Source organism: Notothenia rossii (assembly GCF_949606895.1).
Source record: "Notothenia rossii genome assembly, chromosome: 3".
NCBI lineage: Eukaryota > Metazoa > Chordata > Actinopteri > Perciformes > Nototheniidae > Notothenia > Notothenia rossii.
Genome location: NC_136901.1, coordinates 67538394 through 67565083, shown reverse-complemented (window position 1 = coordinate 67565083; position 26690 = coordinate 67538394). Strand labels below are relative to the sequence as shown.

The 26690-nt window shown below is 40.7% G+C and overlaps 2 protein-coding genes across 2 annotated transcripts in view; one reads left to right on the top strand and one right to left on the bottom strand.

Moving 5' to 3' along the window:
• Positions 1–15766, bottom strand: part of LOC307033414 (connector enhancer of kinase suppressor of ras 2) — a 119072-nt gene extending 103306 nt beyond the window's left edge. Inside the window, 3 exon segments of the mRNA XM_079671880.1 lie at positions 12347–12509; positions 14751–14904; positions 15053–15766. Of these exon segments, the coding sequence (XP_079528006.1) occupies positions 12347–12410 (64 nt within the window). The 5' untranslated portion in view covers positions 12411–12509; positions 14751–14904; positions 15053–15766.
• hdx (highly divergent homeobox) lies at positions 14900–25740 on the top strand. The gene is made up of 11 exons (XM_079671876.1): positions 14900–15030; positions 16669–16830; positions 17642–17788; positions 18021–19190; positions 19268–19324; positions 19951–20097; positions 21426–21609; positions 21817–21896; positions 22208–22306; positions 25002–25124; positions 25221–25740. The coding sequence occupies exons 2-11, from the start codon at positions 16765–16767 to the stop codon at positions 25479–25481; spliced, it is 2334 nt and encodes a 777-aa protein (XP_079528002.1). The 5' UTR covers positions 14900–15030; positions 16669–16764; the 3' UTR covers positions 25482–25740.
• The last annotated feature ends 950 nt before the right edge of the window (positions 25741–26690 follow it).

The window sequence follows — 26690 nt, the reverse complement described above, 5'->3', positions numbered from 1 at the left end:
TATTATTTATTCTCTTGTTTTTTAAATCAGCATAAAGCAATGGATGATAGTCATGTAACAAGGTAGAACAAATTAAATCTGTCCAGCAAAGCTTCAGGTCTGTGAAGAAATTAAGTCACCTTTGCTTTTTGAAATTGCTCTATTACCTTTGGAGAGGAAATCTAAAAGACTGGGATTTTCTTCTGTCAGATGTCAGTGAAGAGTTGCAGTGTTTTTCATTATCAAATAAAATAAAGATCATGTAAGTTGACTGTATGCTTTCGGTTTTGAAACACTGCTCCTACCACAATTCGTATTGTTCCTCTTGTTTCGTAACCATAGCCTAAAGTGGTAAATACATATTTGTTGTCAGAAAAACTGAAGTATCTCTGTGAAATAACACAGTAGAATCCCTTGATCCCTCCCATCAGTAAATCCCAGTGTGCTGAGGCTTGAGCGAGCATCTCGTGTTGACAGCTTCATCCACATTTCATGCAATTCCCTCCAATCTTTGCCTCTTTCCTGAGCAAAATAAACCCCTCCACTTCGGAAACACGAGGGGTTGCCAGGCAACCGGAGCAGAGAGGCCAAGGAGCAGAAGTGAGGGATCAGCAGTTGCCGCCCCTCAGGTCCCTGCACTGATGCTAGGCTAAGGAGAGCACATACACACTTTATTTACACACACACACACACACACACACACACACACACACACACACACACACACACACACACACACACACACACACACACACACACACACACACACACACACACACACACACACACACTGTAGCCTATGTATGTGTGCCGCACACTGACAGAAAAGGCTTGTTGAAGGCCGCAATAAAAAGACTGCATTTACAGCTGAATATGAATTCTCGCAGAGCACTAACTTTGCTGCTTGGCCATTAGCATCATCATAAATCAGATTGTCAAAACTGCGTTTTGGTCTTGGCCATTCCCATCTGTGAGCTTCCAGCTGGAGTAAGTGCTTCGGTGAGTGCGACAAAAAGACACATCGCTTACTTCGAAAAAGAATATTGCACTGTGAAATATTCATCACATCATGACAATCTTGAGAACGTGGCATTTTAGCTCCCCCCCCTTACACAGGCTTAATGTGGGGCACGGCCTTCTCTCTGAAATCCAGCGAGTGGGGAGGTGTCAAGAGGAAATCTAATGGAGCACAACGATGGGGAAACAGGGTCAACCAGGAAGCTGCACCAAGTTCAGAGGCAGAATACCACTCGGAGGAACCCACCCCAGGGAATCTAAAGTGACTACAGACATAACAGAAGTGCAATAATGTTTTAACATGAGCTTCACCTCACAAGCCCAAACTATCCCTATTTCAACCCGTTCAACGTTATTGCTACTGTATGTAGAGAAGAAAACATAGAAGAAGATAAAAAACACTTTGAATGAAGAGAAGCTAAATGTTACATACTGGAGAAAATGTCACAATTTTAAGTGTATAGGGTGACCAGTGTGGGACAAAGAGCACGTTTGTGCGGGACAATGTGGTCCATGTTACTGCGTTGCTAAGAGCTAGTTTTGATTTAAATATAATGTCTATCCAACCCTTGAAAATAAACATTTTGACTGAAACTATTAGCTTATAGATATAAATAACAACGCTTCACTATAGTTAAATTGTTTGCACAAACTACGCAAGTGAAGGAATTAAATATATTTGTTTTGAATGGAATTATTTTCCAACAAACTATCATCTGTAATTATTCTCGTATTCTTTTGTGATCTCCAAGTCTTGAAAAATGACTGTTGACCTGTTGGACCGAGTGCTGCACAGTGTGGTAAACGTTAATTAAATCAGCTGCTGTAACCTCATCTGTTTGGTATTCCTCTTTTGGTTTTAGGAGGAATATATCCATAGATCAATATTTTCTTTATGGGCCAGGCGTTTCTTGTGAGTTTCGTCGCTTCAAAACGTATTCACCTCCATGCACAATTGAAAATAAATCTTGGCAAATCTTTAAAAAAAACTCTGGGAATCGCCCTTCACCGGCTAAACCCATAAGTAAATAAATGTCTCGATTGATTGGTTGACATCTGACACAGCTAATGGTGATAGCCCTCTCTTTTTTTCTAAACATCTTTGGACAAGAGACTTGTTTTCGAAGGGCAACTGTCAATACAATGCGGGGACGTCGGCTAAATGTGTGGGACAAATGAAAAAAATGCTGTTGTGTGCAGTCGCGCACAATGCGGGACACCTGGTCCCAGAGTGTAATGTAAACTTGGTCGAACACAGTAACAGACCCACAGACAATTGTATTCCTAAACTTTAGCTAAATGAACCATTCAACAGTTATTCAGCGCATTGTTTAAAACCCTTTAACTGCCAGCACCACCATTTGGTAGAGCACATTTTGCATCTTGATATCTTTTTGAAAAAAACAAAAAAAAGTTTAACTCCATCTGATTCAGCCAGCTCTACCCTTTGGTTGACATGTTATGCACAAAACAACCTCTAGATGTCACTGTGGTTCAAACAGAATGCCCTTCAGCTAGCTTCAACTGAGAAAGTTGGCAATGCTAAAAATCACTGCTGAAGAAATCACTCTTTTTGGTCAACTTTTGGAAGGTAAACATATCATTTTTGACATATTTTAGTGGCGGGGCACTGACTGAACATAATTAGATAACTTGATGCACAAAAAAAGTTTTAACAAGGGTGTAATTATCTTTTTGAAAATATGCTCAACCAATCGGTCGAATTGGCCTTTTATGGTAAGCTAGCAATGTGACTTTTTCAGAGTTTCAGAGATGTTTTCCTATAAAATATGGTAAATAAATGGCTAGATTAATGGTAGTATTACTAAATCTAGTTCTGCCTTATGAGTCTCAGAGTGAAAGAGTGATAATAATTTATATAGCACCTTTCATGCATGGCATTCAGCCCAAAATTGCACATATATGAGCAAGTTAGGCCAACACAGGATATGGACATGTGCTGTTAGGCCAGTGGTTTCCTGTTAGGCCAATTCAGCATATACAGTAAGATGAGCAAGTATTTCTTTTATCATGAAAAACACATTTCTTTTTTTTACAATTATGATTTATTATCTTTTATGAATATATCTTATTGTATATATTGCTCATTTTCCATAAAATAAACAAATGTATTTGAGTTTGTGTTTTATTTAAGTTTGATGCATACAAATACTGTACTGTATATGATGATTACTTTTACCATAGAAGGCCAGCTCGACCATTTGGTAGAGGCTCATAAAGACAAAACTGTGTGATCAGTCAAAAAAAAAAGAAATGTTTGTGCTTATTTGTGGCCCATTTGATAATAAAATGCAAAAGAATAATTTTTCCATAGCTTTTTTCTTGGTCCGGCAGTTAAAGGGTTAAATTCTATGCAATAATGCTGGTTTGGTTCACTGCTTGTTTGGTTCACCCCAAAAATAAATCACACATTTTGCCAACTACCACATTTGTCTGGTGAAGAAAGTGGACCATAAGTTACATTTTTTGTTTTCTTACATTTGTATTTTCTGTGCCTGCTAGATGTCTAAATATACATGTGCTTTAAAAAAAACTGTTAAAAATGTCAACAAAGTCCAATGGACCACTTTAGAGTTTTTCAGCTCATGGTTGTTTCCATAAAAAAAAAATCTGATGATACCACTGCATGCTACCTGTACAGCCTGTAATAATAACCGATAATATGTCAATTATGTTGTCGGCCGCCCTTATGTTGCACTCCCATAAATAAATGAGTTAATGCAGCAGAGCATGACATATAGAGTGGCTAAGTCACGCCCATCTACTTCCGGTCCATAGGACCTTATTTCGGGAAAATAATGCATTGAAGTCAATGGAGAGAGAAAACGTATCTTTCAATCCCGTTTGAATTGTGCCATGAATTACACATATGATGTTTGTCAATTTTGAAAAATAATTTCCATGTAAAAAAAGTCAAATGTTGTCGCTTAAACTGTTGAAATATAAGACTATGAAAAATAGGCCACTAGAAATACTACAAATCCCAGAGTCGAAGAGTGATGTCACAATTGTTTTCCTCCACTAAGAGATAACTAAGATCAGCGCCATATAGATAGAATAGAATCTATCTATATGGCGCTGGCTAAGATAAGATAACTTTAACAAGATGCCTGTGTGCTTAGTACCAGGTTGTTATCATACCAGCAATGGGTCTTGCTCGTTCTTTCGCTTCCCGTCTGATGAGAGAACCAGGAGTGGCTGGATCAAGTTAGCTACCTAGCTAGTAGCTAGCACGTTAGTTAGCATTACAGCCTTGTCATTTTTATTAGCCTTAATATGAAGTAACATTAAGTAACCCAAAATGTTAAACAGTAAGAATAGTAGTCATATTTCGTGGATCCTTTGAAGAGTACTACTGTCACCGGTGTGATCATTCTATAATACACAATTTAAGCCCGGGGGAGAAATGCTAACGCTAACGCTAGCATCGGTGATCGCCGATCTTTTCTACTTCATGCTATCTGCACAAATGGTTGACATTAAACATTAAAAAGACCAGGCAGTTCAGTGAGAATCAAAGGAAGGCAGGCAGGAAGCTTTGCATGACATTCTTCTGGACGTGTTTCATTGTGGTGATAGTGAGGGTAGCCAATCGTTTTGTTGACAAGACAGTAGTGACGGCCATCTTGGTGACGTGTGTTGTTGTGGGAGAGATGTAGTTCATTGACAAACAAATGTGTTACTTCACAGTTTTACGACACATTTTTATGTGTTTCAAATGATCTTTTAAATTGAAAAACATCCTATGTGTAATTCGTGGCACAATTCAAACAGGATCGAAAGATAATCTTTCTCTCTCCATTGACTTCAATACATAATTTTTTCGAAATAAGGTCCCATGGAGGTCCACCGGAAGGGGAGGGACTTCGCCACTCTATTCCTTTGGCTGTGATTGGTCAGTTTATTATGAGCTGATAATCTTCATGATACACCATAATGCGTACATACACTTCACTGCGTCCTCTATTAGTCTTCTATAGATGCTTGAATTATTGGTTTTTATTATTGTGAGGTAAAATACAGACTTCATTTTACGTGTTAAGGCCCTGACACACACTGCTGGGAAGGAGAGTTATTGCCACTCACGCATGCGCAGTGCGTGCGTGCTACTTGTCCGTCGGCTGAAGTCTTTGCGGACGTGAGGCGACACAACAATCCGGTCCGTCAGGAAATGTTATTTGGTGTGTCAGGGCCTTTATATGCAGTAGATTTGCCAGAATGTACTTGGCATATATTTGTATTTTTAGGAAAGCAGAGACTTAAAAAAGACTTAAAAAGCATGATGTAATTGGGCTGTTGGGGGTGTTATAGATAGATACTTACAATTAATCAATTGGGTAGTGTCACTATATGCCTGTATTTTCTCTTTTCTTTTAATTTTGATATGTTAAGGAAATTTCATGGCATCAACATCAAAAGGATGTAGTAATCAGGTGAGGAAGCTACAAAAAAAGCAGACACAACGCCAACAAAATTGCAAATATATTGTATAGCGAGGCCATGCGGACAAATCATGTGTTAGCACTGTTAATCCTCGTTGAGCTGTGGAGGAACATTGAATATAGTGTGCATCTGCAACCGACTAATCCTACTCATTCTGCCTTTAAAAAGACAAACTAGCTTTTCGGTAATGTTGACAGCTAAGCCGGGATAAACTCTTAACTCCATATCATACTGGCAACTATAAAAGGATAAAAGCTTTAATGCTGGATCTCTTTCTAATCTTTTCATTGTAAATTGTCAGGATTTGTCAACATCTACTAGTTTATAAAGCCCCAGCATTTAGAAATTCCATAAAATCTTTGCTATGCCTAGAAATCTCTAGTGACCTTCACTGTATCTCATTGGATCTCATGTCGGCCCCTGACCCAAAGGTTGAGAAACTTTGCTCAAAGTTAATATATGTGGTCGTAAAACTGCATCCTCCCAAACAGGAACAACAGGTGCAAAATCAGCTCAGTAAAACACATATGAACACACACACGAACACACACACACACTGGCCCCTCTGTCCGGGCCCCCGGATGGAGCGGGTGCTTTGATATGATGCCCGCTGCCTCCTCCCATTCTCCGCACCGCTTCTCTCTACCCATCTTTCTCCGTCATGCCCACCCCTTCTTCCCCTTGCACACTCCCCCGTTTCCTCCTCCCCCATCTTAGGCTCCTCTGCTTTTCTTTCATTTTGCTTCGCGCCTCCCCATTTCTGAATCCTCGCTCCCTGTCTCTCTCTTACTGCTCAAGGCCATAAAACAGGAGGGGGAAGCTCGTGTGTGTGTGTGTGTGTGTGTGTGTGTGTGTGTGTGTGTGTGTGTGTGTGTGTGTGTGTGTGTGTGTGTGTGTGTGTGTGTGTGTGTGTGTGTGTGTGTGTGTGTGTGTGTGTGTGTGTGTGTGTGTGTGTGTGTGTGTGTGTGTGTGTGTGTGTGTGTGTGTGTGTGTATGGGTTGGTGGAGGCATACAGGATGTGGATGGGGGCATCTGTGTGTGTTGCTGGTTCCCTATCTTATGACATGTGCTGTGACTCCGACACGATCAGATCAGATCTGGTTTCCATGACTACCGATGCCCCACTTAAAGGCGCTGCTTGAGCATGTGTGTCAGTGTGTATACGTGCCATACATTTCAGCAGGCATGTGCATCGAGTGCCTGCATCCATATGCATCAAGGACTGAAGGAGTTTCCTCTATGTGTGTGTGTGTGTGTGTGTGTGTGTGTGTGTGTGTGTGTGTGTGTGTGTGTGTGTGTGTGTGTGTGTGTGTGTGTGTGTGTGTGTGTGTGTGTGTGTGTGTGTGTGTGTGTGTGTGTGTGTGTGTGTGCGTGCGTGCGTGCGTGCGTGCGTGCGTGCGTGCGTGCGTGCGTGCGTGCGTGCGTGCGTGCGTGCGTGCGTGCGTGCGTGCGTGCGTGCGTGCGTGTGTGTGTGTGCACCTCATAATAATAATAATAAGGCACACTCTTTAATCTTTAATGCAGCTGAAACTACAACAAGCACACAGTCAGAGCCAGGGGAAGCAACACAGTCTTCTTTACCATGTCAGCAGGGGACCAAATCAAGGGGACACAGTATGGAACGGTAGTAAACATGGCTCTGGATACGACAATTAACCAGCTAAATAACATCCAGGGGATTCTTTCAAAAAAGCCACGTCTGCTACCCTGTACAGCGTTGAACTCCATGTAAATGTAACTAAAATGTCACACATTGCCTTTATTTTTAGACTTCTAGTTCCACCAAATCAGCACATGAAGAGAGATTACTGCAGGAAAAGTGGACTTCCTTCCTCATTCTCCTGTCACTGTATTCATCAGCAGGCTGCCGATATATAACGCACGCCTGATCGCACATGCTGATCTTATGAGGTATGCACAGCAGCACCAAGGAGCCGAGAAGAAGTCCATTTTTTCTTTGTTGTCTCACACGTTAAAGCGCAGAACCTCACGCGTCACACTTTACACATCAATTGCGTCTGCACACACCCGGGTGAGATACATCCCCACCTCCTCCCTCGCACACACACATAGAGGAAACTCCTTCGGTGTGGGTGTTTAAATCAAAACAAACGCTGATGAGTCATCTCTATGTGAGCCTCATCAGTGTTCTGCTGCTGGAGCAGAGAGAGGTACAGGATTAGCATGGTGGCTAGCTTTCTCAGGTTTTCTCGATGGGATCCTCTCGATAGCTCGCTGTCTTGAACTTGTTCATGACAGGAGTGGACTGATGAGGAAAAGGAGCTGACAGATGAAGCTTGTCATTTTACATTTTTCTCTAGGCAGTGGGGAAAAGATTATTCCTAAAACGGGCCCAATGTGTCCATTTGAAGACTGTCTTTAAAATGTAAACTATTTCTCATGAATAAGGCTAAGCTAAATGCTAATGTCACTATTTTAAAAGGTGGGAGAGGAAAGTATGAAGAAAACATCACTGACAAGTACATTTTAGTATTTGTACTAACACATTATCTTTATTACCCGACCTCTACTCCAATTCATTTCCTAGACAAGTTTTGATTCCAGAACATTTGTCTCACAGCTTTAGTTGAAGTAAGTACAAAACAACATCATCTTTTATACATTTTAAATTCCCAGTGGTACAAAAAGTAGCTAAAATTAGCCTAGCGTCTACCGGCTGAAGCTGCTTAGCCATTAATGCATCATTAATATTTAACCGGTTTACATAAAAATACTCTGAAGCAGATTATGACTTTTTTGCTGCTAAAAAGTATATTTTGGAAAATGCAGGACTTTTATTTAGAATTAAAATCAGAAATAAAAACTTAAATGACTCCGGGAGTATTTGTGTTACATTACAGTCGAAAATATATATAAGTAGAGAAATTAGAGTACACATTTGGGTATTATACTACGAGACATAATAACATAAATGCTGAAAACTGTGACAATAATTAAGTGTTTAAAATGCAAGGAAATATAATCTATAAGGTTATTCTATGTTCAGTATGAATATATGAATGCCAGAGAGTAGCCTATTGCACATGTTATTGAAAGATGCTTTTAATATTGCAGATATTGATTTTCTTTAACAGTGCCGAACTGATATTTTTTATACACTAATATAACAATCCCTAACTTTGACCAAAAACATGCCGAAATGTTTCTGAATTTTGATCAATGTATAATACAGTATCCGAGTTGGACAGTGGATTCTGTATTGAGTGGCTAGTCAAATCTGAAAATGCACTAGCCATTTAGTCCCTGAATAAAAAGGTACTTTTGCATCCTGCTTACAAACAAAGCTTAAATAGAACATTTGTATTAGTTACATGTCGTGCCCTCAAGTTAGACAAATATCATTGTTATAATATTTTTAAACTTTGTTTGTTATATTGTTGATATTTTTGACTTTTCGGTGCTACTATATCAGTGGATGAAGAATTATTCAGATTTTTCACTTAAGTAAAAGTAGCAATACTAAATTGTAATAATACTCCGTTACAAGTACTGCATTCAAAATGTTACTTAAATAAAAGAGAAAAAAGGTATCTGCATCAAAATACTTCAAGTACCAAAAGCTAAAGTACTTTTTATGCGTCATGGCCCATTTCAGAATCATATATATTCATTTAATGGATTATGAATATTGATGTGTTGGTGTTTTAATGGATGGTAAAGGTGAGGCTAATTTAAATTATTTTATATACTAGTGCTGGACATTTTAACCTATAGAATTACATGTCAGAGTTTATTTAAGAATTTATTTGTATTTTATAGTAACTAATAATCTAAAGAATAACTTTCTAAAGATGTAAAAAAATAGTGGACATTAGTGGAATAAAAAGTAATATATTGGCTTCTAAAATTGAAAGAAGTAGAAGTATAGAGTAGCATAGACTGAAAATACTCAGGGAAAGTACCTCAAAGATGTACTTAAGTACAGTACTTGAGCAACTGTACTTTGTTACCATCCACCACAGTACTAACTATACACAATTCATAGGCACCTCCGCGGCTTAGGTTTGGGTCAGGCTGAGGACTTGTGTCGTCTTTGTACCAGTGCTAAACAATATAAATAACAAGAATAATAGATTAGTACAGAATGTAGCTGCAGGTGTTGCTACGTTGCTAAAATAAGCCTTTGTGCACAGACAAGACGGCACAGTAATATGAAAGATGAGAAACCAAGGACTATGGTGGCCAACCCCTGCCTCCACAGAGAAATAATATAAATAACACTTTGTCTACAAGATGTAGGTGAGGACAAATGTTAGCTATCAGCACCAATTTGTCTTACATCTGTGTACTTTTCTCTTTCAACTTAAGCTAGCAAAATAAAGTCTTAAGGAAAATAATAGCACAAGACTGCTCAGATCAGCAAGAGAGCGATGAAGAGATAAAGGGGCCACAGTGAAGCCACTGTAAGCATAGAGATTAATACTAGCCTCTCGCCTTTTTCTTTTAGTCGTAAGAAAATAAGATCTGGGCATACTGAGGGCATAGGTCAGGAAGAAGGAGGGGGCTTCACAGGAGCAGGGAGAACTCTAGGAGATGTTGGTGAACAAACGTCTATTAAAATGAATCCCTGAGCCCATGTGGAAAAGGCCAGGAGACTCCTTTGCAAAGAACGCATGCAGTAAGGAGATAAAACAATTGTCCCTTAAGACTTTTGGTGCAATTGTGTACATTTGTCTATGTCTTTACTTCACTGATGACGAACAAAAACGTTTTTTTCAGTTGATTATGACCTGAAACCTGCAGGAAATAGCGGCATGTGTGGCAAATAATGAACACTCTTTTTATTTAGATTGAACTGGTAGGTTTAAATCACTCACTCACATCTCCATGCGTTCTTTCCACAGTGATTTAAAGCTTTAAAGGATATTCCTAGTGTGGTGATTTCCTAGTTATCGCAATTTGAGATTGAGGTGCATGACATGTGAAATATGAAATTGTGTCTGTTTGTGTTCTTGTCTTGTCTGTCTGTTCGTGTCTGTCGTCACATACAACTTTTATTATTTCTCAAAATTTGGCATTCCCGGAGCCTGTGAGAGGAGGGGGAGTCATTGGTTTGCCGTGGGTGGAATGTAATATCACTGCCACATGCAGGATCTTTTTTTAGAACATGGTTTTTGGGGACAGACTGACTAATAACTTTTGGCTTAAACTGGCAGTAGGGATGTCCTCGACTAAATAAAGTCTCAATCAACTAACAGTGATGAGATTTGACGACTTATCGATGGTTGATTTGATGGTCCGAATCTCCCAATCATAATTATTTTTGGCAATAAGTCATTCAGCGTGAAAAAGCATTAAAAAAGACAAAATAATTCCTAACCAACTCATTTAGAAACAAATTACTTGACGAATGGACTAAGAGGGGACAGGCCTATTGGCAGTGTGTTTTAAAACATGGGACATTGAAGTAACCTCCAGATATGGAATTAAAATAATCATTACCATGTTGAGTTTAAGCATCCTGAGCACTATTGTCTCCATAGGTCAGTGTATCACTAATAAAACTGAACCAAAACCACACATTTTAAGTGTGTTACCCATGTTGAATCAAACATCCAATCAAATGTCTCTCAATGAAAGGTACTGGGGCAAAGCTTTCTAGAAGTGAACAGTCCACGGATCAGAGGATGAAGCCGTGACTCCGCTGGCTAGTGCTCACCGTCGATGAGGAGAACAATTATTAAACCAGGGCCATCATCGTAATCGCCCAACGCAACGCATCACAAACACACTGTGTTTCCCCCGAGGGGCCACCTTGACTTCTAATCTCAGACATCAGAGCTTACACCATCACCCAAATGAACTTTAGTAGTCCTGAAACACATGTAGGGATATGGAGTTTTAGGATATTTATAGATGAGTGGCGTCTCTGTATGTGTAATGAATACAGACACATAACCACAAGTGTCTATTTGGATAATGCTTTGTACGTTTGAGTCATCACACACATGATTAAGTAATTCTCTTAAGGAAAAGGGATTGCGGACCCCCTTCCTCCATTGTCTGTCAATAGGCCTACCACAGTTTCTCTCACAGCTCTGTGTCTGACCAGAGAGTGTGAGCACTCACACACTAACACACACACACACACACACACACACACACACACACACACACACACACACACACACACACACACACACACACACACACACACACACACACACACACACACACACACACACAGGCATGATTAGTGATTCCTCATTCATACTGTCTGTTTGAAGGGACGCATCTAGTGCCAGAAAAGCGAGCAACACACACACAAAAAAAAAGAAAGTGATTGTGCGTTTGCCTTATATGCCAGGCGGCATTGCGCTGTCCACGGTCCTGAAACTGACTGTATAGGTGGTGGGGAGGTGGAGGAATGGAAGAGAGGGGGCGGGGGGGTTGCATGCAGCTAACTACATTAATCAAACACGCTCGTGCATGTCGCCACACATACACATACATTGGTTTATAGAGCATGTGGCAGTGAGTGAATGACATGTCTTCCACACTCATTGATGGAAGCTGGTGCTGGTGGGGCTGATGGAGGCAGCAGCCTATAGGCTTTACTTGCGGGGGGTGCGAAATGACAGAATGCTGAGCCTCCACTCCCTGCTTCTTGGGGACAACCATTTCCCTGCAAACGCATTCATACTTTAGTGACTTCAAAAAAACACACGTCAGCCTGCAGATCTGGATGAGGACACACATGCACGCACGCACGCAAGCACACACACACACACACACACACACACACACACACACACACACACACACACACACACACACACACACACACTGTGGCCCTCCGCTGCTCACAAACACCACCATCACCATCATCCTCATTCTGATGCATTAAAGAGATCCAATTTGTTACCTTTCATCCAGTCCAGCACTTGCTTTGGTGTCCATTTACTTATAGGTTCCATAACCAAAGCCATGGTGTCACAGTCTCTCCGAGGTGAACGGCACAGGACTCAATGCGGGCGACATAAAACGACTTGTCAGTCACATCTGGAATGACACGGCGGTGGGTGAATCTGAGGAAAAATAGAGCTTTGTCAGTTTTAGTCTCTCCATCAGAGCATGGCCGCCTGCAGAAACGGTGAACGGGATGCGGTGGTGCAATCCACGCGCACACACGGAGGAGACACGCACACTCCTTTCTGCTCCCTCCCTCCTTCCTTCCTTCCTTCCTTCTCTCTAACTCTCTCGCTCTCTTGCTCGTGCCTTCCCGCGCTGTGAGAAGTGGATTCTGTGGGAGAGAGGGGATGGAGCGACCCCTCCCCTCTCCTTTCTTTTTTTCCTCCCTCCCGCCTCGCTGCAGCATCACAAGGGCCACCACTCATAACACAGACCAGGGAATGGTGCAACGCACATATAGGGATCTCTCTCTTTCTGCCCCCCACCCCCTGCCTTACACATGCACATATATACAGAGTGTGTAATATAACTTAAGTCAAATCAATTATAACCGGCAGTGTCTTTAAGATCTCACCTGGAATTGTAATCACGTGCTTCATTATTTGTATTTTTACAGTGTTAATTCATTAGTCTTTGCCAACACTCATAGTTTGTGGTTGTCTGCGTGATATGTGTGCCTTTTGGCAGCGCGTGCCACACCAAAGTGTAAGGTAATGCTCATCAGCTGTTTTTTTAAGTTCACCATCTGTAGATGAGGAGATCAGCATCAGTTGTCAGGCGCTGCTGCTTATCAGAGCTCAGCTGTGAGAAACAGCGCCCCCTGCTGCGCACCTGGGACACAGGTGACGTCATGGATTAGAGCAGAATCCCCTCCACACACATACACACAAGCACACGCACACACACACCACGCAACATCCACCTAAGGTTGACTTTATACACAAGGAGATGCAGCAAGAAGCAGGTAGTTTGTATGAACTAATGATAGATGGATAGATAGAAAGATACCTCAAAACAAAGAGAAAAATCATAAAAAAACAAGCGAGAACATTTTCATAATTTTTTTTCCATACAACTATTATTTACAAATGACATTGCATACATCACAAGGAATCTATTAATCTGACAATAATGTTTTCAGTTATTCAATCTTCGTTTAGTCTACTAATCACAAAAATATAAATAAGAATGCCCATCACAACTTCACACAGTCAAACGTAATGTTTTTTTTTTAACTAATGTCCGAATACCCACAATATTCAGTTTAAAATAGCATATGAAGGCAAGAAATCCTCTAATTGCATTCATTTTTCAAGCAAAAAAGAATACTGAAAATAAAATAATGTTTTATTCATTTTGTGTGGATCGATTCATGTCCTGAGGACTTGAACAAGTGGTGCTCGTTTACTTGCCTGTGGATTTAATTGTGTGCATCTTGGAATAATACTTTAGAAATAAATATGTGATCCAAAAAGCATGCAAAGCCTACATATAGAGGAACAGGTCACAAAACACAGTGGTTATAGAACAACTTACTTTTTTTCTTTCAAACAGAACTCAGAAACAAAAATAATTGGTTTTAAAATTCAGAAGTACATGTAGCTCTATCAAAAACCTGTAAACAGATATATAGGGATGTTCTACAAAGCAACAATAATGTCTTGCAAGTCCTTTGAACGATAATATGGTTGTTCACAGTTTGTGTTTATGTTGTTGGCAAGGTGCTTCCTGAGGGACCAAACGTCTGTTTCTACCCGACTCTAAGGAGCGATTTACTGCCCCATTCTTTATGCGTGCTGTCTTTTTGTCGGTCTCTCGTCCTGATATAGTATAAGCATCCTGCATCAAAAATTACAAAATGATACTGTAATACGAAAGTACATAAGCCAGTCTTATTGCAGAAGGTACAACTCATTTACTTCAGGATAAATAGATCTTTAGGGATAAAGTGTTGATTGAGGTATTTCAAAGTACTGTACTACTGATGATTAATGAAATTAAAATGTATTATATTTAAATGAAATGTGTTTCACTTGCATGACTATTTGTACAATACTTACAATGTCAGTATAGTATACTTGAATGTAATGTAAATGTGATTTGATTTAATCATTTCAAAATGCTGATTTAAACATTTATCATTACCATTTTGGAAAAACATCACTCATTTGCAACCTTTTGCTGTCAATACAAGTCAAAATATTGATGAAAAGTTTCAGATAGCAATCTAAAAATAGCATTTGCTGACAGTGATTGTTGTATCCTGCATTGTCCTTTTAAACATTGGCAACATTTGCAGCACCTACTGTACATCCCTGCACATTTTCAGTTATTAAAAAGGTGATGAGGACACAGACCATTTCACATCCAACATTTGGGCTGCTTCCATGTCTGTGACCTCCTCCTCCTCCAGCAGCCTCTGAACAAAGTCAATGGTGGGCGGGTCTTCGCTCAATTTTCAGCCCTTTCCAAATGTCAGAGCGATGATCTCGAGTTCCCATTGGCTCCTGTCTGAAAACACGTCACAATCATGATTAGAATTGATGATCGGACGTTCTGATTTCATTGTCTAGCAAACGGGACTGGTGAAGAAATCTGCTGAATTTGAACGTCCGTCTGATTTTGACATCAGAAATGGTAAGTAGGAAAGTGGTTTTACTTTTTCACTTCGGGAATACCCCGGCTGTTCTTGTTCGTGCCTTCTCGACTGCAAGGTTTGCGAGAGTGCTCATGCCAGGGTCGGGAAATCAGAGATTTGAAGGAAAAGTTTAGCTGCAGCTATCCATAGGGAAAGCTATGCTAAGGCTAGCTAACGTTAGCTGACTCGGATATGGCCGCCCGGGCCTGCAAGCTAAGCTGTTTGTACGGCCATTGTGGAGATGAATGCGGCGCTTACCCAGTTTGTTTACTGTCTGGCTCGCAGTCGTAAAGTTACAGCATGTGCTTCCTGTGTGGGAATAGTGTTTCTGAGTCCCCATGCTGCTGTCTGGCTGGCATACTTATCTGACGTGAACACAATTTGTTCGCTAATTCTCTCAGTAATGTCTCCATATTGACTGTAGCCATGCGCAGTCAGCCTGCCAAAAATAAACCTGCTGCTGGATGCCTATTGGTTGCACAACAATCCCGTATGTGACATTTCTGTCTTTATCAAAGCCTAGTAGGCTACTGCTGTTTTTCAAACTTAGTCACCGAGTTTCCAGCTTTGTGATAGTACAAGAGTTTTTATTTTAACCGGGCTGGTTTCTCTTTTTCCTCCCTCGTTTACTTTGTGTATAAACACAACACACATGTGTAACTCGTTTTCATAACAATGAACCCCTTTTATAAGAATAGCTGTTGTCTTTACATATAAAGCTACAAGCTAGCTCAAGCTTCTTTGACTGTCACCGGCTCGTCATTGTTTATACACACATTTATTACTATTAAGAATGTTACAACTACATAATACTCACTTCTGCTTTGATTGTTAAGTGTATCCTTTTCTATAAACAAGAACAATTTGCACAACAGCTACTTTGCACAATTCTAATTTCCCAATGTCTATATTTCTATATATTGCTGTTGTTTAGTTAAATTGTTTATTGTCTATTCTTTATATTTTGTATTATTTAGATACTCTTGTGATAAGTGTCTGTTCTACTGTGAAAATGAAAACTTTTGCTGTTAATGTTAATAATTAACTAATGTGTAATGCTTGACTTGACTACACTGCTGCTGTGACAAAATAATGTCCCTATATGGGATGAATAAAGTATCTATCTAGCTGTCTTATATTCGTTAAGTGGCTTCACGGATTAGCTTGAAGCTCATAATCCATTGTTGTGTTGTTTTGCCACAGAGTAAGATATAACTCACTGTGCCCTTTTACCCGTTTAAACCAAGCATTTAATACATAGTTGTATCTCTGTTGTTAATGCAAGGGAACACATTTCAGTGGCTTTCAATGATGCCTAGAACAATGGTAGGCACAACAACACATGATTGATAGTGTTATTGATACTAAACAGTGGCTTGTCTCAGTTTATTATACTTTGACTGACAGCCTGTTGTATGTTTTACAGCCTCATAATGCTTCATGCTTCTTTTTCAAAATGCTGTAATGTATATTATGACATAGTTTAGACTGTTGGTCTACAGTTTGATGAAACTGATAAAGATTCCTTATCGTCTATTACTTGTAGTACAGAAGCATGCTCATAGTGACATGGATAGAGTTATTAATTTGTCTTTTTATTTACACTTTCGGCATTGTCTGTTTTTCTCTCTCCGCAGCCACATTACCCGGCAGTGTGCCAGGTACACTGAGGCACGATGAGTACAAACAAAGTTGTGCTTATCTAGAAACATGGAGGCTTTGCTGTGATCTGCATGGCTGCCCCATTCCCCTCCAGTAGCAGAATGGATGCGTGGTCACAGAGACGTGGCCTGCAGAATGTGAGTATATATCAAGGGTTGTATTCCGAAAAGAGCTAGTATTATTTAAAATAATAACAACAATAACAACAGCTTGAAATCTGACATATTGAAAATAAATAAAGCATGCTGCTGCAGTTGTAATCGGAATACATTGACATCTTTTGGGAATATACTTATTTAAAAATGTAATAACTTAATGAAAGATGTTATGATCTTTAAATATTCGGCTACAATCCAGATACCAGTTAAAGGAAATTACACAAGTGTCATGAGGTTAAACCACAATCTATCACTGAGCTCATGTGAATCCATGCTGCGAATGGATCTGGCCCTTCCTACATCCAGGACATGGTTAAACCGTACACCCCAGCATGTGCACTCCGCTCTGCATCGTCCCAAACAGCTCGCTCCACCCGCACTGCGAGGGGGACCCAAGTTCCCATCAGCAAAAACTTGTGGGTTTGCTATCCTGGCTCCAAAATGGTGGAATGAGCTCCCCATTGAAATCAGGACAGCAGAAAGCTTACACATCTTCCGGTGCAGACTGAAAACTCCTCTCTTTCGACTCCACTTCGAGCGATAGAATTACTAACAAAGCACTTGTATACTAATAAAGGACTGGCTTATCTAAAGCCAGTTGAGTAGCACTTGAAATGTTTGGCTCTATGAAACCTGATGTACTTATATGATTCTGTTTTCTTCAAGGTTGTATCTTCCTGGTCGAATGTACTTATTGTAAGTCGCTTTGGATAAAAGCGTCAGCTAAATGCAATGTAATGTAATTATTGTGTAACACAACGTTTTCTTTATCTTTTTGATTGTGTCTCAGATGAACCTGCGCTCAGTTTTTACGAATGAGCAGCAGAGGATCCTGGAACGTTACTATGATAACGGGATGACCAATCAGAGCAAGGCTTGCTTCCAGCTAATACTGCAGTGTGCTCAGGAGTCCAAACTGGACTTCAGCGTGGTCCGGGTATGCCAATACAAAATATGCTTAAGTGTTTGTGAATGAGCATAAGGGGAGTAGAACACTTTGCTATCATTTTTAAGTAATTGAGACAGCGAGTCTGTTCTCTGTGAGTTCCTCCTCTAATGCAGAGTCATGAATTATTATCATCGCTTTGCTGGATTAGTCCCTTTAGTGTATTGCAGAATGTTTTTTAAATTGATGTTACTGAGCTGATTGCTCTGTCTTCTCCCCGCAGACATGGGTTGGCAACAAAAGACGTAAGCTGGCCTCCAAGGTGGAACAAAATGGAGGCATGTCTCATTCCTTCTCCAGTCACGGACTCACTGGGGGATTACTCTCCAATCACTCATTAGCTGGAGGTTTACTGTCCAATCACGGCCTGGCTGGCGGGGCGCTGCTTCCTGCTGAACTGGCTGCGGCGCGCAACATCCAGAACCGCGTTCACCTTCTGCCCCCATCCTCATCCTTCCCTTCTTTCTCCTCGACATCATCCTCCCCTTCCTCTTCCTCTCCCCACAGCAACGGAAGCAACAACAACAACAACAATGACGTCATACTGACCGGGATTTACTCTCTAAACTCTGCCCCGCCTCCCAGGCCGAGACCCTCAGCCCCGCTATCTCAGTCAGACTCCGAACTTCCAGCAAACACATCCACCACCTCTCTGATCAGCCGGGCCCTTCAGAGCAGGAACAGCTCCACTTCCTCGCCCCACCACTCCAAGCTAGTGTCGCTTACTCAAAACCTCCCCCAGCTCACGTCTGCCTCAGGGCCTTTAGTCTACACTGCAATCAGGAAGGGAGCTGTATCCCTTGTGGAGGCGGGGCTAAGTGCAGGAGCAGGGGTGGTACCTCACAGCTGGACCAGGCAGTACGGTGCAGCGCAAATCGCCCCCTGGTCCTCTTCCTCACAGTCCCAGCCTCAGCACAGACCTCACTCCAACCCCCAACCTCAACTTCAACCACCTGCCCCTCAGAAGACTCAGGTCTCCGCCCCAGTTCAAAACTGCGGCCCCTCCTCCGAACAGTCACCTCGTATCCAGCAGGTCTTCACCCTGTCAGAAATAAGCAAGGGAGACAAGCTCAAGCCGAGCCATGCGTCTGCCCCGAAAAGCCCGGAGGGTCATAGGCCGGCGCCCCACCCTCTGGACGCCAGTCCCAACTTCTCCATCGCCATGGAAACTGGGTATGAAGAAGACGAGTGGCAAAGGGAAGAGGAGTTGGCAAACATGGCCGCTCAGACACACATCCACAGGGAGCGGACGCCAACCAGCCCGAGCGGGGCCGAAGTGTCAGTTGGGAGAGGAAGAAACACCCCCCCGATGACAAGCTCCAGACCCTCAGCGCTTCACAGCAGCTACTCCGTCACAGCACAGACCTCACCTCCAGGGGAATCTAGCGCACAGGTAGGAGAGGTTCTGGTGAGGTTTCCTTCAAAACGACTTGAGAGGCTTACCCTGACTGTGACTGTCTCTGTGTGCAGACTTCAGTCGGTGTGTCTGCTGCCCCCTGGGTTATCAGCAATTCCAGAAAAAGAACAGTGAGTACTTTAAACAGAACATTTTGAATATGTGACACAGGAAAGATATTTGAGAGGAATGGTTTTGAGTAGCATTGTAGAAGATATTTATTAGTAAACAGTGTGTACCTACAGTAGAGGGTGCTCTGCCCACCCAAATGTACATATTTCACATATTGCCACTGCTTTACTTTGCCGATAATTATTTTTTGTGTTATTGTGTCAATATGGTGTTTTAAAAGTTACATTTTGCTAAAGTCACACAAAAATACATACCAGAAAGTCCTATGAGGTAAAAGTATATGTTTGGTATTGAAAAAAAATAATTTTTTACACTTTAACTGATTCATAATTTTCACATGTTGGCCAATGTTTAGGTGGCTTTAATATATTTTCCTTCCACCTGCCCCTTATAACGTAGTTATATTTCTATTTCTCCAAATCGCCATTAACTTTAGTTAAGAAACTGACAAGGGATTATACCTCATACAACCTGATTTCAAAACATCCAAACCATCTCTTTAAAGCACCAGGTGTTCTCTATGGTTATAACACACATACATTGATGCTGTCTGTAAAGTTATATGGTAAAGTCTGCTTAACTTTAGTGTGAGTGTTCTGTAGTTAAAGTTGATTTGTGTTTTCAGCTGCAGGATCGGACCCAGTTCAGTGATGGGGATCTCCTCCAACTGAAGCGCTACTGGGACCGAGGCATGACCAGCCTGGGCTCAGTGTGCAGGGAAAAGATCACCGCCGCTGCAAACCAACTCAATGTAGACACTGAAATAGTCAAGGTAAAGCAACTCAACAGGATTGGATTTGTTCTATTACCGGTGTTAAACAAATACAGAAAAATCTTTAAAAAGCGTAAGTTCCTCCTTGGGTTACATATCCTCAGTACCCTTGAAACTAAAGAGATGTCTTGTGGACTTAGCGAGTTGTGAGCCTTATTCACAATGTCTAGCCACTTGTCTGTGACATTTAGTGAAAACAAGACCATTTGACTCGTCTGAACTTTAGAGAGCTGAAAGAAAACAGGAAAGAACTTTTGTAGGTCATAGAAGTTTTATGACTTACCTACGTAAAGTTGTGTAAAAGTCACACAGTTATATATCAGCGCTACAGTAGGAATGCTGATGGACTAAATATAGCCTCTCAGTCCTGACACACACATGACCCGTGGGCGGCCATCTCACTTACTGGGTAGATTATTGTGAGGAAGAAAACACTGACATAACAGATAAACACATTTGCCCTCATCAAATTTATCTTCGTTGCAATCATTTTAAGAACTGTAAATTTGGGTTATGCTAAATGTGACACATGTATACCTATTTCTTTTCTGACTTAAAACAAAACTTCACCTGCAAAATAACCTTTAGTTAATCAGGTACTCACCCCGTATTACCTTGAATCTAGAAGAAAACTTGTGTTAAATATGAACAAAGACTCCAAAGGATTGGATAAATCTTAATGAATGGAAGTGAATGGGAACTATGTTTTAAAAATGTCTGTTTACAAACTCCACATAAATCTTGAAGTATAATCCATGTCTCATTTATCCAGGCATATTCTCACCACTTTCCAAAGAAACATACTATTCAATAAATGCTAGGACACGTGGCGCACAAGATTAATAATGTTTATGCAAAAGCGTTTTAATAATTACGTTTTAGTGAAAATGCATGAAAATGTGTTTGGGAAGTAGTGAGTCTGGATAAATAAGGCTTTTATTTTTAAGACTTTTCTCAGTTTTTTGTTTCTTCTCCCACCAAGAAGGCCTGCTCGAAAAATAAAGGTTTCTTTATTGATCTAAAGTAACACAGGGTTAGTCATTGGTGTGTGTGTGTGTGTGTGTGTGTGTGTGTGTGTGTGTGTGTGTGTGTGTGTGTGTGTGTGTGTGTGTGTGTGTGTGTGTGTGTGTGTGTGTGTGTGTGTGTGTGTGTGTGTGTGTGTGTGTGTGTGTGTGTGTGTGTGTGTGTGTGTGTGTGTGTGTGTGTGTGTGTGTGTGTATTCACTCATTCATCACATTAGACACTTTATTTTGAAAAGCTATTGTGCATATTTTTGTTCAACGTCCATCTAACTTACCATGTTATCTTTTGTGTTTTCCAATCGGCAGACATGGATCAGTAACAGACGGAGGAAGTACCGTCTGATGGGTATAGAGATCCCTCCACCTAAAGGGGGACCTGCTGTATTCTCCACCGGGAACGAGTCTCCCGTGAGCCCAGACGAGGTGGGCCTAAGAACGCCTGAACTCGGAGATGACTTGAATGACGAGGGATCAGTGTGCCTGTCTGAAGGTCAGGCTGCTGATGCAATCTGCACACACACACACACACACACACACACACACACACACACACACACACACACACACACACACACACACACACACACACACACACACACACACACACACACACACACACACACACACACACACACACATCCACCTGCGTCTGTAAAAACGGTGTGACTCAGTATTCATGTAATCTCCTGGCTTCTAGATGGAACCATCGACTCTCATCACAGAGAAGGAGATGATGGTATAGATCTGTCCGCTGCTGCTCCACTGGCCAATAATGTGGTAATTATTTGTATTTGATGTTACAGTACAGCCTAGTTAATAATATACGTTTTTAGTTTAATGCAATAAAACTACATCAACTTGGCATCACGTCACTTGTTTCATGGTTAGTATGAGCTTTATCTAGACAGCACTATTGCAGACTAAACAGAGCAGCAATTGCAAACAAGGATACGTTTTGTTTTTTTGTTTTTTCTCAAGAGTATGGTTTGTTACTTTGAGAAAACAAATGGTCCCATAATTCAGTTTATTACAGAAAAATACAATATGTCACGATTATTTGATTTAATTTTTGTTGCTTTTTCTAACAGAAGATCGAGGTAATGGATGAGGACGAATATGACGATGAAGATGGCGGTGATTTAGTGGCTTCAGACCTAGAGCAAATGCAGGGCCTGTTGGAATTCAAGGTGAAAACACACACAAGAATATGACAGATGCAGGGACGTGCACAGACATTTTGGGGGGCGGGAGCTCAAGTGGGAAAAAGGGCACTTCCCATAATCATTTCTAAAAAAATATAGTTGCACATCTCTGACTTACTGACCAATTAATTTTAATACACTCACGCAATTGTTTAATACTCAACAGAATTCTACAAAATAATCAGCTGACACAGAGACAATGGTCTTCTTTAGTATTCACAATGCACAAGAGCAGACAACAAACTAGTACAATTAATAGTTATTAAATGAGCAGCCAACAATCAAAATTATGAAGTTACTGTTTAAGGACATTTCAGGCAAAAATATCGTTTTTTCATGTACTTGTACATTTTGTTATTTTGGTCTATTTTGCTTCCATGTTTTCTTTCACTCTAATGGAAAGAAAAATTCAAAAAAACACATATAAATGGTGTTTGCTTTACTACCATGTGTGAATTCATCTATAGCCTATTTAAAGCTAATCTGCATTTAAACATAACATTTCAGGGGAAAATACTGACTTGACGTAAGTAACTATCTGTTGTGAGGTGATATGTTTTTTTGTTTGTTTTTAGTTTGATCCTTTTCACCTGCAATGCCTTGGTAACTGCAGGCAAATTAGCTCATTTTAATTAAGATAAGATAAGAGATAAGATAGTATACTACTTTATTACTAGTGTACTAGTTAACGCCTAATTTGCATATCAATGTGGCGATGGTGATGACGTTATTAGATACACATTTGACTGTATTCACCTGTAGTGTCTCCCCTTAAGTATAGTAGGCTACATTAGCCTGAATGCCATGATAAATTCCCTTAGGTAAACCTTGAGCTAGCTTATCCATTAGCTAGTAGCCTACCTTAGTTCACTATATTTGTTTTTGTCTTTTGGCTAATTAGTTGTAAACTCAAGGCACTGGCAGTTTAGTCATTTTTTCATCACCACTCACCTTCAGACAAGCCAAGAAAAGCCGGCATAACATGGGACAGTAAAGTGGGAGGTGCTGCTACCTGTCCGTCTGAAGTGACAGTTAGGGTGGAGTTGCTGCTGCCTGTCTGTATGAAGTGACTACCGATGTCCGCACCCCTGTGCGCGAGACGTGGAGGGAGGGAGGGAGGGTAGAGAGAGCATCGGAACTTCACAGTCTAATCTCCTGACCTGATATTTTTATTTTGTATTCAATCAATATATTTTTGGAAAGGGAAACTGTGCGCAAACAGCAGTAGCCTAGATATATATTCATTTATTGGAGAGAAAAAGAAGCGCCCCATAAAAAGGGCACTTTCTCTGGAGGAAGAAAAAGGGCAGGGGCTCAAGCCCACTTTGATGTCTATGTGTGCACGTGCCTGGACAGATGAACCAAATAGGGCTGCACGATATTGGAAAAAACTGACATTGCGATATTTTCTTCCCCTGCGATACATATTGCGATATGAAAAAATACAGGAATTGAAGAAAAGACCGTTTTTTTTGTCCGCAAACCATCCTTTCTTGAACTTTAATGCTATACAATTGGTATTTTTTTAACAATATTTAAGCGGGTGAAGGATTTTAGTCACGGACTTCTGGATCTTAAGTTATCAGAGCAACAAGCTGAGCTAGCTCGGTTATCCTGCTGTGATCTGATCAAGAATGGTTTTGATTGTAACATGACGTGTTTGAGTTCATTTGCCTATTTAAAGGTGGGGTATGTAATTTATTTCAGAAACACTTTTTGTTATATTCCATGGAATGCTCTTAACATCCCGATAGCAATGAATATATGAAATGCTTTGACAATAAATACATACAAAAATGTCATCTGTGGAAGCCGTAGCGGTGTAAAAAGCACGACCAATCGTTTGAGCCCGGCCCGGCTAAAGTAACTGGATGGCCTACCTGCCTGTCAGCCTTCCATCAGTGCACAAACTTATCTTGTGCCCTCATTGGTCATGTGCGCGTTCGTGTGTGTTGGAGGAGGGGCTCTGTAAGGAGGTCTGAAGGAAAAGGCAGATTTTTTCCGGTTGTGTACTTTCAAATTCTAGTGCACTCGAGCTGGTTTCTCCAAAATTACATACCCCTCCTTTTAATATCGCACGTCCTAAAAAATAAAAAATATAGTATTTATTTTTTTAATAATAATAATCGCACGCCCTGTGATGTCAATAACAATATGCATGCGCATAACGCGATTATCGTCACGACACGATATATCGTGCAGCCCTAGAACCAAACATAAACCAGTGGCTGCAAACCTTTCTTACACAGCATATTTCATTTGGATATTCAGCATTTTTGATTAAGTCATGTATGATCATTTTTGGGTTTAAGGAGTAATATTTTGGCATGTATACAGTGCATTCAGAATGTTTCCAAAAACAGCCAGCTCTTTGCGTTTTACCCCAACCAACTAACCAGTTTTGCAGGTGTTGGGTAGAGATGCATGCCAAAGAGAAAAGGCCACATCTATTTGGAAGAGCAGCTCATTTTGAACACTAAAAAAGATTTGGATAACTACAAAACAACTATGTGGTGACGGCGTTTTTAACTTGAATTAGTGTTGGCACAGCCACAATAAATAAGGAATGTTAGTCTGATATTCATTTTTATGTGACAAGTAGAAATATTGTCATGTCCCAGATTAAGGGCAAAAAACTGAATTAACACTTCTTGCCTTTGCTTTGCTTCCCCTGTTTCAGCATGAGGAAGTGCAGTTCTTAGAGATTGAGCTAGAGAACCAAAAACAAAGATATGACGATCTTGCAAGCTTCACTAAGAGCCTACTCAGCGCTGTGAGGAACAATGACCTAGAGAGACAGCAGGTACGTTCACACAGACATTATTCATTTGAACTTGAAGTAAATCCCACCGTTTTTATACATGATTAATCTAAAGTCTGCTCTGGTTTGTTTGTTTAGGAACTCATGGCCAGTCTACCTCAGCCTTCAGAACAGGACTGGGACATGATGGTTGATAGAGGAGCGCAGCCCGCTGCTGAATCAGCGGACGCATCCTCAAACCACAACGGCTCCCCGATGACCGGCGCGGGCAGAGTGGAGCCTCCACCCGACATAGCGAAAGAAGAAGTCCCATCGTTCACCATAAAAAAAGACTATACAACGACTAAAGTTACTGAGCCCTCTGCATCAGAGGAGCGACTGCCGGAGGCGGTCACATAACAAAATTGACTATGTCATGTACATCAGCTCACATAGACTCATTCAGATGTTTCCACACTCCATGTAGAAGCTGGTTTCAGACTTTATGGCCCACACGGTCTCACATCTACAAAAACACTCATGAATTCATGCTCCGCACACAGTGCCTGTGGATCGACGCTTCACTACGACTGTTGGGCTAACAAATGCCTTTTTTAACACATATCATTCGCCTTGCCCTGGGTCAGTCCAGGGAGAACAATAAAAAACCTCTAATTTATATGTGTTTCTACGTGTTTCAGTGAGAGAAGTGTCACTTTAAATATGTTGTGATGTAGAAAAACACAAGAATAACTTTCGCAAACATTAGAGGCTGAATTATTTTGTTGATAAATGTTGCGTGAGGGAATTTTAAGTTAACTAAATATAGATATAGAATTAACTGTTCAAACAACGGAAATGCTCTCCAATTTTTCTGGATCCCAATCATAAAATTCAAACATGATATCATATAATCATCATATAATTAAACTTCAGTTTAATTATATGATTATGTCTTTGATTAACTGTCTATGCCATTTTAAAGGTCACCTATTATGCTAAATCAACTTTTTCCTGTCTTTTATACATATGCATGTGTCCCCTCTGTGTAAAGATATTATGAACGTTTCAGGAAAAAAAAAGATTCGCTCACTTTTTGTCCTGATCCATTTATATAAAAACCTGTCTGAAAATGAGCTGATCAGATTTCGGCCAATTTATGATGTCAACGATTTTTTGGCTTGTGTAACCATTAGCCAATAACCAACCAAGGTAACCCCCCCCCCCCCCCCCCCCCTCCTTATCACCTGAATCTCCTCATAGAGCACCATTGTGTTCTTGTTAACCAAATATCTCTCAGAGGGGTGTTAGGAGTGGCTCCTTATTTTCATCTAAAGTACAAGACAGAGAATCAGCACTTTTGAAACAGGGCTCAAACAGAGGGGTTTATGGGATGCTGCAATGCATGACCTGTTGGATATTTCAAGCCAAAAACTGCAGAGACATGTTTTGTATCTGAGATCTATTATATTGATGAAACACAGTATAATAGGGGACCTTTAAGCAATAGGTAGAAGTTGCCAATTGGGTTTTAAATTCTAAGTTGTGACTTTAGACTAATGTAGTCATGTGTTGTTTATTATGTTACCCCATCACACAAAGCCTTTGTGCCTGTGGGTGGGAGAGAGA